This window comes from Bos indicus x Bos taurus, chromosome 4, assembly GCF_003369695.1.
Source record: "Bos indicus x Bos taurus breed Angus x Brahman F1 hybrid chromosome 4, Bos_hybrid_MaternalHap_v2.0, whole genome shotgun sequence".
In the NCBI taxonomy this organism is placed as follows: Eukaryota; Metazoa; Chordata; class Mammalia; order Artiodactyla; family Bovidae; genus Bos; species Bos indicus x Bos taurus.
The window spans coordinates 87,732,669-87,745,320 of NC_040079.1; the positions used below are offsets into that span (position 1 = coordinate 87,732,669).

General features: G+C 44.0%; 1 protein-coding gene across 4 annotated transcripts in view; it reads left to right on the plus strand.

Annotated features, from left to right (window-relative positions):
* Positions 1–12,652, plus strand: part of IGF2BP3 (insulin like growth factor 2 mRNA binding protein 3) — a 144,840-nt gene that overhangs the window by 112,131 nt on the left and 20,057 nt on the right. For all 4 annotated transcript variants that reach the window (XM_027539925.1, XM_027539924.1, XM_027539923.1 and 1 more), the window contains 3 exons: positions 6,072–6,353; positions 9,734–9,868; positions 11,137–11,259. In XM_027539925.1, the coding sequence (XP_027395726.1) occupies positions 6,072–6,353; positions 9,734–9,868; positions 11,137–11,259 (540 nt within the window). The remainder of the gene's footprint in view (positions 1–6,071; positions 6,354–9,733; positions 9,869–11,136; positions 11,260–12,652) is intronic.

A 12,652-nucleotide genomic window follows, 5' to 3' on the forward strand; every position in this document is an offset into this window, starting at 1 on the left:
TCGGACATGACTGAGCAACTGAACTGAACTGAAGGTTTTTCTAAAGATAAATTTGGCATTTTATTTTTAAAAATTGATACAGTTAACAATGCTGTGTTAATTTCCTCTGTACAACAAAGTGATTCAGGTACGCATACATATGTATGTGTGTATTATATATAATGCACTGAGTTATCTGCAGTGGCTCAGTGATAAAGAATCTGCGTACTATGCAGGAGCTGCAGGAGATGAGGGTTTGATCCATGGGCCTGGAAGATCCCTTGGAGAAGGGAATGGCAACCCACTCCCGTATTCTTGTCTGGGAAATCACATGGACAGAGGAACCTGGTGGGCTACAGTCCGCTGGGTCATAAAGAGTTGGACATGACTGAAGCAACTTAGCATGTATATATATGTGTGTGTAGACACACACACATTCTTTTTTGTATTTTCCATTATGGTTTATCCCAGGACATTGAATATAGTTCCCTGTGTTATACAGTAGAACCTGTGTTGTCCAGGGATTCTTATTTCTGGTGTGTATTTTTTTGTTGTGGAATAGAAATGAAGTTTATATACTGCAGCTATTATTGCAGATCTTTTTATATCAGCCTGAAGATTTGTATAAAGTACACACAGAAGTGTTAGAAACAACTTGGCTGATGGCTAAGGGGAGGATGTTGACTCTTAAACTTTGAAAATTATGTAAATGGAAGATTTATTCTAAAAAAAGGAACAATAGATTAAGTAGCAAGACAAAGAAGTTTTTTGCCTTTTTTTGCCATTCAGAGATAACCAGTGTGAAATTTGACATCAAGTTCAGTAGACTTTGTCTCATGCATTACAACTTACTATTTATTATTTACAGTTGATTTTTATTGGAGTATAGTTGATTTATGATGTTGTGTTAGTTGCTGCTATACAGCAAAGTTAATCAGTTATGAGTGAGTGAGCGGAAGTCTCTCAGTCATGTCTGACTCTGCATCTGCATGGACTGTACAGTCTATGGACTTTTCCGGGCCAGAATATTGGAGTGGGTAGCCGTTCCCTTCTCCAGGGAATCTTCCCAACCCAGGGATCTAACCCAGGTCTCCCGCATTGCAGGCATCTTCTTTACCAGCTGAGCCACCAGGGAAGCCCAAGAATGCTGGAGTGGGTAGCCTATTCCTTCTCCAGTGAATCTTCCCAAGCCAGGAATCAAACCAGGGTCTCCTACATTGCAGGTGGATTCTTTGCCAGCTGAGTTAGTAGCTGGTAGCTACCAGGGAATCAGTTACGCATATACATATATCCAGTCTTTAGATTTTTTCCCATATAGGTCATCATTACAGCTTTTAAAATGCCAAAGATCATTCTGTAGAATTGTGCAGGCTGTCTTCCCGTTAGCTGTATTTATACTATTAGTAGTCTGTCTCTGGTATGGCATCCCTACCACAGTCTGTGTAGCCAGTCCTCTGGTGGGCATCTAGGTTGTTTGCAGTTTTTTGCCATTAGAACTAGTTTGGTAATGAAGTCTTTCATTGTTTCCTTAAGATGCCTCCCTGCAGTGGTATTACCAGGCTTTTGGTAATTATTGCTGAATTGTATGTCTCAACCTCTTACTCTTGGTACAAGGAGAAAATGGAATGATGTGACTTTTCAATGATGGCTAAGCCTCATTTTGTTAGGACCTACATGATACCCAGCAGTGAGATCTAGGAAGAAGGAAAAGATTTTAGACATGGAATTTATAGAGTCGAAAGACCATAAATCTGGTCGTTTATAGTTTTTCAGGTGAGGAGGCTAATGCCAAATCACAAAACAACCTTTCCAAGGTTCTTTGGCTACTTACTGTTCAAGCTGGTTTAGAATTCTAGTCTCTCATTCACTACTCAGCTCTGTATGTGTGTTCCATTGGATACATTTAACTTCTATGAGACTCTGTTCTTCTTACTCTCTAATCTTGAGATAAACTACTTATTCGTTCTCGCAAGGCCCTTTCAGTCCTACCCTGTGGTCCTACCCTGTGATCTACCCCAATAAACTTAGCAATGCGATTAAGTGCTACCAGCCAGCAGAACTGCTCATGGGTGGGAACTTCCTGGTGGTCCAGTGGTTGGGACTCTGTGCTTCCAATGCTAGAGGCCTAGCTTTGAACCCAGGGCAGCCAAAACAAAGCAAAACAAAAAATACTACTCACCATCTTCTGATTGACTGAAAATCACAGCAGAGCAATCAAGTAATGATGGGAAACAGCATTCTGAGTAATACACATGTGGGATAAACATCCTTGAGTTCTGCTGAACTGAATGCATATGTTTTGAATAATTAGATGACAATTTTTGATCAGGTATCTTGCATGTACAGTAAGGTTGGTGAAAATACTAGAATGTTTTCCCCTGAACTCAGCAGACCACTAGATAACATAGCATGGAGAGGTTACAGTGGTAGACTTAAAATTCATCAGTGTACAGTGTTCAGTCATGAGACAGTCATTGCTGGCAGTTTATTCACTCCTGTACCTTCAGCTGTGTCCAGGTGTGGAGTGCCGTGTGGTGAGGGGTCAGGAGCCCTGGCAGCCAGCAGTGGGCATACACAGGGCAGGCTGTCTGCTCTCTGACTGGAACAACCTGAGTTTGGAGTCTCTGGGGCCCAGATGGCACTGGGTCCTGGAGCACTGTGCCGCCTGGCCTCCCGATGGAGAGCATCTTTTCTTTTCCCCTCAAAGAAATCTTAAAGCAGAACAGTGAAGTTGGGAAGTTGTAGTTATAGTTTATTCCAAGTTGAGAGTTGTTTCTCAGAACACACATGACTGTATTTGGATACACAGAAGCATCTGGTGACTTACATGTTTATCTCTATTTATTTCCATGGAGAAGGATATCTGTCTGTCTGTATATGTCTCTTAATCAGGAAAGAAGCTAATTAACTTTTTAGTAACATGGACTGTAGCCTGCCAAGCTCCTGTGTCCATGGAATTCTCCAGGCAAGAATACTGGAGAGGGTTGCCATTTCCTTCTCCAGGGGATCTTCCTGACCCAGGGATGGAACCCACATCTCCTGCATTGCAGGCTGCTTCTTGACTTTCTGAGCCACCAGGGAAGGGCTCCCCCGCCCCCAACTTCTTTTTTTAAAGTAACATTACTGACTTAATTGCACAGTCACTCACTCTCTTCTGAAGTGCTCAGTTTTAGAGTGGGGAAGGATGTTACTGTGAACTGTCGCCTTTTATGTCCCAGGTCGAGTTGCGCCCTTCATTGCATGCAGCTCTCCTCTTGTCTCTGAAAGAACCTTCAGGGATAGGTTTCTCTTGGGCTTTGAAAAGCTTTATCTCATTTGTTGAAACACCTGTAATTCCAAACTTTCTGTAGTAAACGTACATCATTGATGTTAATAAAATTTCTAGCTGTTGTCTTCCTTTAGAAATAGCCAAAATACTTTAGGGCCCTTAATCCACATATTCTTTAGGAAAAAAGGAGAGGGAAGAAGGCAGGAAAAATGTGTTAACTGAGGGTTCTTGTATCAGGGCATTGGTAAAACAAGTTTTTCTGTGTGTCTGCTATCACCTATGAAGCTTATGAAAAGAATGCCATCTTTAGCTATTTTTTTTTAAATTGAAGTATAGTTGATTTATAGTGTCTTGTTAATTTCTGCTGTACAGCAGAGTGATTCAGTTACACACACATACATACACGGGAAAAGAACTCACATGGAAATATCCCAAGATATATTGTATTTGGAAAAACAACAAATCACAAGACTATGTATATCATGATCTTAGCTACACTTTTTTAAGAAGGTACTGAACACTTACACACCTATGTGAACAGATGGAAAGAACTGGTCCGTTTGCAGAAGTTATCACAGTTAACAGTTACTCTGGGAAGGGTTTTGGAAGTAATGGTGACAGAAATGTTTTGATACTTTGTTAGTCTGTATGACTGGGATCTTTTAAAGAGTCATTTCGTGTGCACGGAGCTGTAGGACAGTGATGAGCAGGCCCCTGACGCGTGAAAGGGCAGAGTTCTGAGTCCTGAGGACACTGGTGGGTCTGGTCTGGTTTTCTACATCTGCCATGCAGTTTCATGGTTCTGTTACCCTTTTTGGTGCTGGGCCTATTCTCTTTCCTTTTGAAATGGAAAAATCTCCAGATAAAGAAAGCAGTACGTGAACCACAAACGATCATTCTGAGCAACCAGACAGATCATTTTACTCCTGTTCTTCTCTCCTTGCCTGGGTCGAACTCAGGGTCCATTGGGGTACCATCTGAGCAAAGGTTCTGAGCAACCCTGGAGAAAGCATGAGGTCTTTTTTTTAATTTTGTTGTGCACTGGGAGTGTGTATTATTAGGGTGATGTCTATATGGCAGTATCTTCTGTCAACTTTTATTGAGTTCTTCGCATTTAAAATATGTAGGTAAGCTAGAACACACCAATTTATCTTATAAACTTAGGAATCTTACACACTTTTCTCATAAATGATAAGTTAAAGATGCCAGACATGGTATTTACATAGAAATGTAAACAGGCAGACTCCTTCTATGGTGTGAGGAGCCGAGGGAAGGGGCAGTCATTGGAAGGAGGTCCTGGCGGGGCTTCTGGGACACTGGGGTGTCCTAGCTCTGAATCTGGAGATGCATGCTCACTGTGAGAAAACTCAGTGAAATGTTTGCTTAAGATTGGGTACTTTTCCATAGTTCAGTTCACTCGCTCAGTCGTATCCAACTCTTTGTGACCCCATGGACTACAGCACGCCAAGCCTCCCTGTCCATACCAATTCCTGAAGCCTGCTCAAACTCATGCCCATCGAGTTGGTGATGCCATCCAACCATCTCATCCTCTGTTGTCCCCTTCTCCTCCTGCCCCCAATCTTTCCCATCATCAGGATCTTTTCAAATGAGTCAGTTTTTCGCATCAGGTGGCCAAAGTTCTGGAGTTTCAGCTTCAGCATCAGTCTTTCCAATGAATATTCAGCATTGATTTCCTTTAGGATTGACTGGTCTGTTTGATCTCTGTGCTCTCCAAAGGACTCTCAAAGAGTCTTCTCCAACACCACAATTCAAAATCATCAATTCTTCGGCCCTCAGCCTTCTTTATAGTCTAACTCTCACATCCATACGTGACCGCTGGAAAAACCATAGTTTTGACTGGATCCGCCTTTGTTGGCAGAGTAGTGTCTCTACTTTTTAATATGCTATTTAGGTTGGTCATAGCTTTTCTTCCAGGGAGCAAGCAAGCATCTTTTAATTGCCGTACTTTTCCATAACAAGCCTCTAAAATGGAAAAAAAAAGAAGTAAAGCCCCTCTCGAAGTCGATGCGTGGGTACACGGATGGATGGGTGATAGGGAGGAGGGTTTTCGCTCTTCCCTCTGGTCCACCGCCACCCCCGTCTCCCTGCCTCCAATCACACCATAAACTCCGCAAGGTCGTGGATTGCTTTTTTCCCTCAAGAACAGGCTCATAATAGGTATCGAGTGATTTTATAGTGGTAAGTAACATGAGTATTAAATTCTACTTCCTCCAGTGAGTGGCTCAGAGATTTTTGTCCTTTGATTCTGAAAGTGCTTTAAATATTTGTTTTTAAGTCGTTAAAGCAAGGGAGGTGTGTATTGTCACATCTTTTCTATTCTGATTTGGAAAGACTAGCCAGAAGGAGAGCCCCCTCTTCTGACCTGTGGGGGTCCTCATATGCTGTTATTGACTTAATGGTGAATAGCTTAGTAAGTGTTTTTTGTTTGCTTGGGTTTTTTCTGGCCACACTGTATCTTCTGGGATCTTACTTGCCCGCCCAGGGATTGAACCCAGATCTCAGCAGTGAGTGCACCAAGTCCTAACCACGGGACTGCCAGGGAAGTCCCCAGTTAAGAGTTTGACAAAATGTTTTTTTTCCACTTTACTGGTAAATGGCTAATATGTTCCCTTGGAAACCTATTTTCCCCGTATGTCTTTCAAAGGGAATGTGGGCGGGGAGTATTAGGTGTGTTCTGGATTTGCTATCTGTTCAGGGGCTTTATTCATGAGCTTTACAGCCAGGAATCCTGAGTGGAAGAGGTGGTATTGCTGTTACTCAGCCTGATTGCTGTTCCCACCCCCTGCTCCTTGTTGACTTTCAGAGCTTTAGACAAGCTGAATGGGTTCCAGCTGGAGAACTTCACACTGAGAGTGGCCTACATCCCTGATGAGATGGCGGCCCAGCAGAGCCCCTCCCAGCAGCCCCGTGGCCGGCGTGGGTTTGGGCAGAGGGGCTCCTCAAGGCAGGGGTCTCCAGGGTCAGTGTCCAAGCAGAAGCCGTGCGACTTGCCTCTGCGCCTGCTGGTTCCCACCCAGTTCGTTGGAGCCATTATAGGAAAAGAAGGCGCCACCATTCGGAATATCACCAAACAGACCCAGTCTAAGTGAGTATTTCCTGGGGTACGGTGGGTGTTTGAATCTTCATAACAGGGTATGTTGCTTGCTACTTCATGTCCTCCTGACATGGTTATGATCCCTTCTTGTATGCTACTTGGGAATCTGGAAAAACCTTGTGATTTGATATCTTTAGTGCTCATTTTATAAAAACCTGGGGCTGAACCTTAATCTCAAAGAGAACTTTAGATTTTCACACATGAATGGAAAACAAATGATACTCCTGATGGGGGAGGCCCTGACCTCTAGGTGGTTCTCTGCTCCCCCCACCTCCTCCCCAACCTCCACTGGTACCTGCCTTCTGTGCTTTTAGAAGTAATTTTCTGGGTCCAACACAGAAGAGTTTTTCAGTTTTGCTTTAGTTCAATGAAGAATAATTCAGTTTATGATCTGTAGTTATCCTGTGTTTAAGCCATGTAGTCAGAATGGTTCTTTCTTTAGGATGTTGTTTGATAGTTTTAATTTGCAGATTTTGGGAATTAGAAGATTCTCCATCAAATACTGGAGCTAACTTTTTAGGAGTAGAAAGCAGGAGCTGTTTGTTTTTATTTACCACTGTAGTCCCAACACTGGGCCTGTTGATGGCTCTCATTTTTGTCAAATGAGTGAAATAACTGCATGTGAATTATGTTTAATTCTGTTAAAGTATATCTAAGGCACTGTCTCAGTTTTGGAGCTCCAGTGATTATATGTTCGTGGTTTTGCTTTAATAACCATCCTGTGATGCTGTATGTGACGAATTTGACCCAAAGCAACTTGATGATGAACTCTGTCCTTGCCCTTCGTTGTGTAAATTGCTACCAGGTACATCTCTGGGACAGTTGCCACCATATTTCCTGAAGAACTGTGGGTGTACTAGAGAGAAGAGGGAGTGTGTACACACCTCTCGAGTCATTCTATACAGAAGAGCAGGGAGATGGCCTTGGGCCAGCTACAGGGATGGCTGTGGATCATTTTGCTTTTTAAATTTAGTGAGAAAAATTATTTTGTGTGGTCCAAGGAGTTAAGCAGGGTCTTCTTCAGAAAGTACACCTATGGTGCTGTGTTTGTTCCAACAGGCTTAAGAGGTTGTCCACGCTGATCACAGGCCCCATGCCAGCCTTCAGGTGGCGGGCCCGTTTCTGATGTAGAAGCAAAGCTAACCTTGTCTGGCGGTGGTCATGCGCTCACTCCCCCGGAGGAGTGGCGCCTGGCCCTGCCTCGCCACACTTGGGAGTGGGGCAGATGCAGAGTGCTGGCTACCTTTGTGCAAAGTCGGTGGCCTTGACTTCATCATGTTAGAGGGCAGGGACGCCACCTGAACCATAGCCCAGTCAGTTTCCATGTCAGATTTGCCTCATTTTAATACAAGAGCTTCTCTTTAATTCCCTTATCAAGAGCGTCTCTCTTGCGTTGATTCCGTTACCTGCAGAAACTATTCGGTCGTTTCCCTTCCTCATCACATGGCAGATGAAAGTTGTTCCTTTTAAAGCTGCTCATTTCCTTGTCAGAGAAAAGAGCTTCTGTGATTTAAATGAAACTGTTTTATTTAAGCAGGAAGATGGAGGATGGAGAGGGAAGGGAAGCGATAGTTGTATTCGATGATTCGTTTGCAGCTCTGCCAACAGATTTAATTAACTCTTGCCATTGAAACTAGTCATTATCAGATGCTCTGCTTCTGGAATAGCCTCACAGGGCTGCCCTAATCTGTAAAGCAACATTCCTTACTCTCAGAGGATCAGAGTTTAGTAATCCTTAGCACAGTGAGCAGGTGCAAATAAACCGGAGGAGGGAGATGAGCACGTCAGCTACTGGAAGAGAAGCAGTACTTAGAGTGATCGGAGGTGGAAACCAGTGACTGGAGAGGGTTCCTGAGATCAGAGCTGTTACATGAGATACTCTTTTTTATTGGTTATTTCTAGATATTCCTTATTTGTTTCACTTCTACATTGCCCTTATTTTTAGCTATAGGTTTTAATTCTGAGATAAATCTTGGGTTTTCAATTAGGCATTTGGGAAAATGAAATCCAAGCCTTGATTTTATTGGCAAAATGTAGTGGTCGTTCAATAAAAGAGTTAATCTCTGTCTAACCCCCAAGGTGACCACTGTTGAGCTGGGAATATGTCTTTATAAGACTTGTTCCTCGTATCTACTAACACATGTAACTTTAAAAGGGAATTCATATCATGGTATGTAGTGTGTTGTTTTTTTCACATAAGATCAAGGACCTTTTGCTTTGTTGGCATCTGTAATGTTACCACATTTATGAACAGCTGTGTGATACGGATATGTTATTTAACCGTTTCTTCCTGATTGGTATTTCCAAGATAGTTCAGTTTTCCTTCTATTACAAACAGCGCAGCGGTGCACGTGCTCGCACCAGTGGCTTCCCCCCACGGTGATGTTTTCCCCAGCAGACATCTGTCGGTGTTTGGAGACAGTTTCGGTTGTCACACCTAGATGGGGGCGGGGGTGCTACTGGTGTCTACGGGGCAGAAGCCAGAGATGTTCAACATCCTGCAACGCACAGACTGGCTTCCACATCAAAGAACTAGTCTGACCCCAAATGCCGATACTGCCGGAGGGTGAGAAACACCACTCTTAGCCCACGTGTGAGACTGCATCTGTAGGAGATATTACAAGAAGTAGAATTCTTGGGTCAAAAGATCATAAGCAGTCCAGCAGATTGTTGTGTACTCTGCACCATGCCAGAGATGTGCGTGTCCCGGATATCCATCCTCTTGCCAGTACTGAATTGCATCTGTGCAGGTCTGGCAGAGAACGGCACCTTGTCATAAGGACCAGTGAGATTGAAGATCATGGCGTGTTTAGCGGCCATTTGCCTTTTTTGGTAAAGAACCGCCGCCCTCTCTTTGGGTTCCACTCCTGTCCCTGTTTGTTATAGACTTTGCCCTGATCGGGAAGGCAGCATGGAGAAAGAACCCGGCAAGAGGAGACCGGGGAGTGAAATCCCACCGTGACGGGCAGTGGCCACGCTGCGTCAGTGGAGTCAGTAACCCCCGACTTGCAGGGTTCCAGCTCCAGTCCACTTGTCTTGTGTTCCAGGCTCCCTTGTTTTTTGAGTGGAAGAAAGCCTTTTGTTTGAACCCAGACTCTTGGGTGTGAGATGTTTGACCTGTGGCACTTAAAATTAAGTACGTGCAGCTAGGGCAGAATAAGGAGATGCCCCTGCATGAGCAGAGAGAGGGGAATATTCTTGGAATTAACATTGGCCTCATCCATGATGACAGCTTATCAAGACTTGCTTTTGAGGAAAGTGAGTCACCCACTCTGCCCAGAAGTGTTGTGACTTTATAGGTGGTGATGACAGAGTGTTGTGAATACACGCTTACAGCTCTTGTTTCCCTCTCCCCTTGTGCCCACCCTAAGAATTGATGTCCATCGGAAGGAGAATGCAGGTGCCGCTGAGAAGTCAATTACTATCCTCTCTACCCCTGAGGGCACCTCTGCAGCTTGTAAATCTATTCTGGAGATTATGCATAAAGAAGCTCAAGATATAAAATTGTGAGTAAGGAGGATTAACTGGTGGGGAGGTTGATATTTATGCGGTCTTATTTTGGGGATTCTTTGACATAATTTTTGGGAATTGCCAGCAGACAAAGGGAAACGCTGTCCCGAAGAGCGACAGAGGGTTGGCACTGCTGTTTTGGTGGTTATAGAGCGTAAGTCTTTTAAACGCTTCGTTTTCATTCATGTTTGGCTATGTTGCGAGTGGTGTTAATGTGAAAGGTCCAGCTGTAAAAAGAAGGCAATTGGGGTCATAGGAAGCTCACCTACGGTCCAAGAAGCATCCCTGGGATTTACCCAAAGCAGGGACCCCAAACCCTCACTCCTATACTTGGAGCTCGTTGGAGCTCGGCCTGCGTCTGCCAGCCGGGAGCAGGGAGAATGGAGCTGGGAAGTCCCCAGTCTTGTGTCGTGGGAAACTGGATGTTGATTTAGGTGTTTCCAGTTGAAGCTCTAAATCTCTTGTTCGTGGGAGCCTTGAGCAGAGGCTGGTTCTCTGCTGCCTGAGGCATCTAGCACAGGGGTGTGCTGAAGGGAGGGTCCAGAGGAGGACGCTGGTCCTGGCCTGGGGGCCTAACGACTGGCATTTAATTGGAGGGACCTTTGAAGTACATTACATATATTTTAATTAGAAGGTGTTATATGTTGCTTTGTTATAAGATTAAAATTCCTTTTTAGAATAGAGAAAAGTGAAGGAAAAGCCCACCACTTAGATGACCCCAATGACATGTTGACACAGTGCTATGTCCCTGACTTGGAAAGTCAGAAAGGTGCAAAGTGAAAGCCCCCTCTCCTACTCTTAGACTCTTCCCTCCAAAGTGTAGCCCTGTTGAGTTTCTTCTGTCTCCCTCTATAAATCATGCGTTTTGTCTCCAGGTGGGTATTTAAACATTATTCTAAAACTGTCCTGTTTCGTGATGTACGTGGTATTCTGGTATTGGGGGTTTCAGAATATGAGTTTGAGTAAGGTGTTTTTAAAGAGCTAACTAGAATCCATTATTGGAAGACATTCCCTGAGATGAATAAAAGAAGACTTTTAAAAATTAACTCTTATCCAAATACTTGCCAGTGTTCTTTCGTCCCCCTCTCTTCATGCTTTGCTAGAATGTGGGCTAATGGTCAGCAAGCTTTACGTGTACCTGGCAGAATGCTTCCCCTACGGAAGGCAGGAAGTCAATGTTTAATGAACGAATATTGTCCTTTTACCCTAGAATAGGTATACTTACTCTGATTTGATGGCCTTTTTATTTTATTTTTCTTTACAGCACAGAAGAGATTCCTTTGAAGATTTTAGCCCATAATAATTTTGTAGGACGTCTCATTGGTAAGGAAGGACGGAATCTTAAAAAAATTGAGCAGGACACTGACACTAAAATCACAATATCTCCGTAAGTGCCCCCTTGCTTTCTTTTGAATTAGAAAACTTTCAAAAATGCCATTTCCGAGCCATAGGTTATGTATTAAGCGGATTACAACTCTTGGAGCTGGCCTGTCCCACCCTGCTTATACTTCAGTTCTCAAACCCATTCTGTCCTGCCTGCTGTCTGTCTGTCACCCACGGTGAAAGCGTCCTCTGTTCCCACTACAAAGGCAGGACACGCTAATACCCAACATGTGTATTTCCTCACTGAAGTCTTACTGGGGTTTTCTGGCATCTGCTCTGAAAGCCGGAATGTATAACCCTGCATGTTATCCATCACTGTATAACAGATTACCCCAACATTGGCCACTAAAGACAAGGGCAAACATTTCTTGCTCACCTGGTTTCTGTGGAGCAGGCATTCAGGAGCACAGCATGACTGGGTAGTCCTGCTTTGGGGGTCTCTTGATGTTGCTGCCAAGCTGATGGCTGCTCTTAGAATGTGGCCTCAGCTCAGCGCCTCCACAGGGCTGTGTGGGGGCATCTTCAAGTCACAGCAGCTCTCTTCCCTCACAGTGAACAACCTAAGAGACAGCAAGATGGAAGCAGCTGTGTCTTCTGTAACATAGTCTCAGAAGTCACTCTCTTGACCATTTTTTCTATGGTTGTTGACGCAAGTCAGCTTCAGTCAGTGTGGGAGGTCGGTCACTGGGGAGTGGGGATCTTGGAGGCTGGTTCCCATGCGTACAGTCCATGAATGCTCTGAAATTACATGGAAAGGCCTTTCTCTTCTGAGGGTGACTTATTTCCTTCAGGGCACCCTAAAAAGTTGAGGGGGAGAGAGACTGACGAACTAATGAAGAATAGTAGAGAAAGACTGGGGCAGTATGTTCAAGGAGCAGGGAGTTTTCGTAGAAGTGGGGGTGGAACGGAAGGGGGAGAGTCCCGGTTGGTGGGAAAGGAAAAACTGCAGAACAGTAAAAAGAACAAGTGATCCTACCCTGTCTTGAATTTTATGCTCAGAAAGGGGAAGGTTTTAAGAGGAGAAAAAATACATCATAAAGGCTATTCTGGAAGCAGCTCTTTTAAAAGCTGTAATAGAAAATGCTTTTCAGGGGAGAGTGGGTTGAGCCTGAAGAGGAGACATAACTTGTTTACGGGGTCTGAGACGAAGCATCTTCATTGTGTAGATGTTTATATTTTAACAAGTATGGGAAGAAGTGAACGAATAACATCCCATTCATCTGGCTCATGTTTAGCTTGAGACACTTTGCTAGTAGTGAAAATGAGAGTTTTAACCCTACGAATATGAAAGGAAACTGTCCCAATATTCTATATCCTTTCCATCCGTTGCCTGAGTCTTGTTTCCATGGTAAGTACCTCCCGTGGGTTTCCCTTCAAGGCTGTTGAATGGCTGAGAC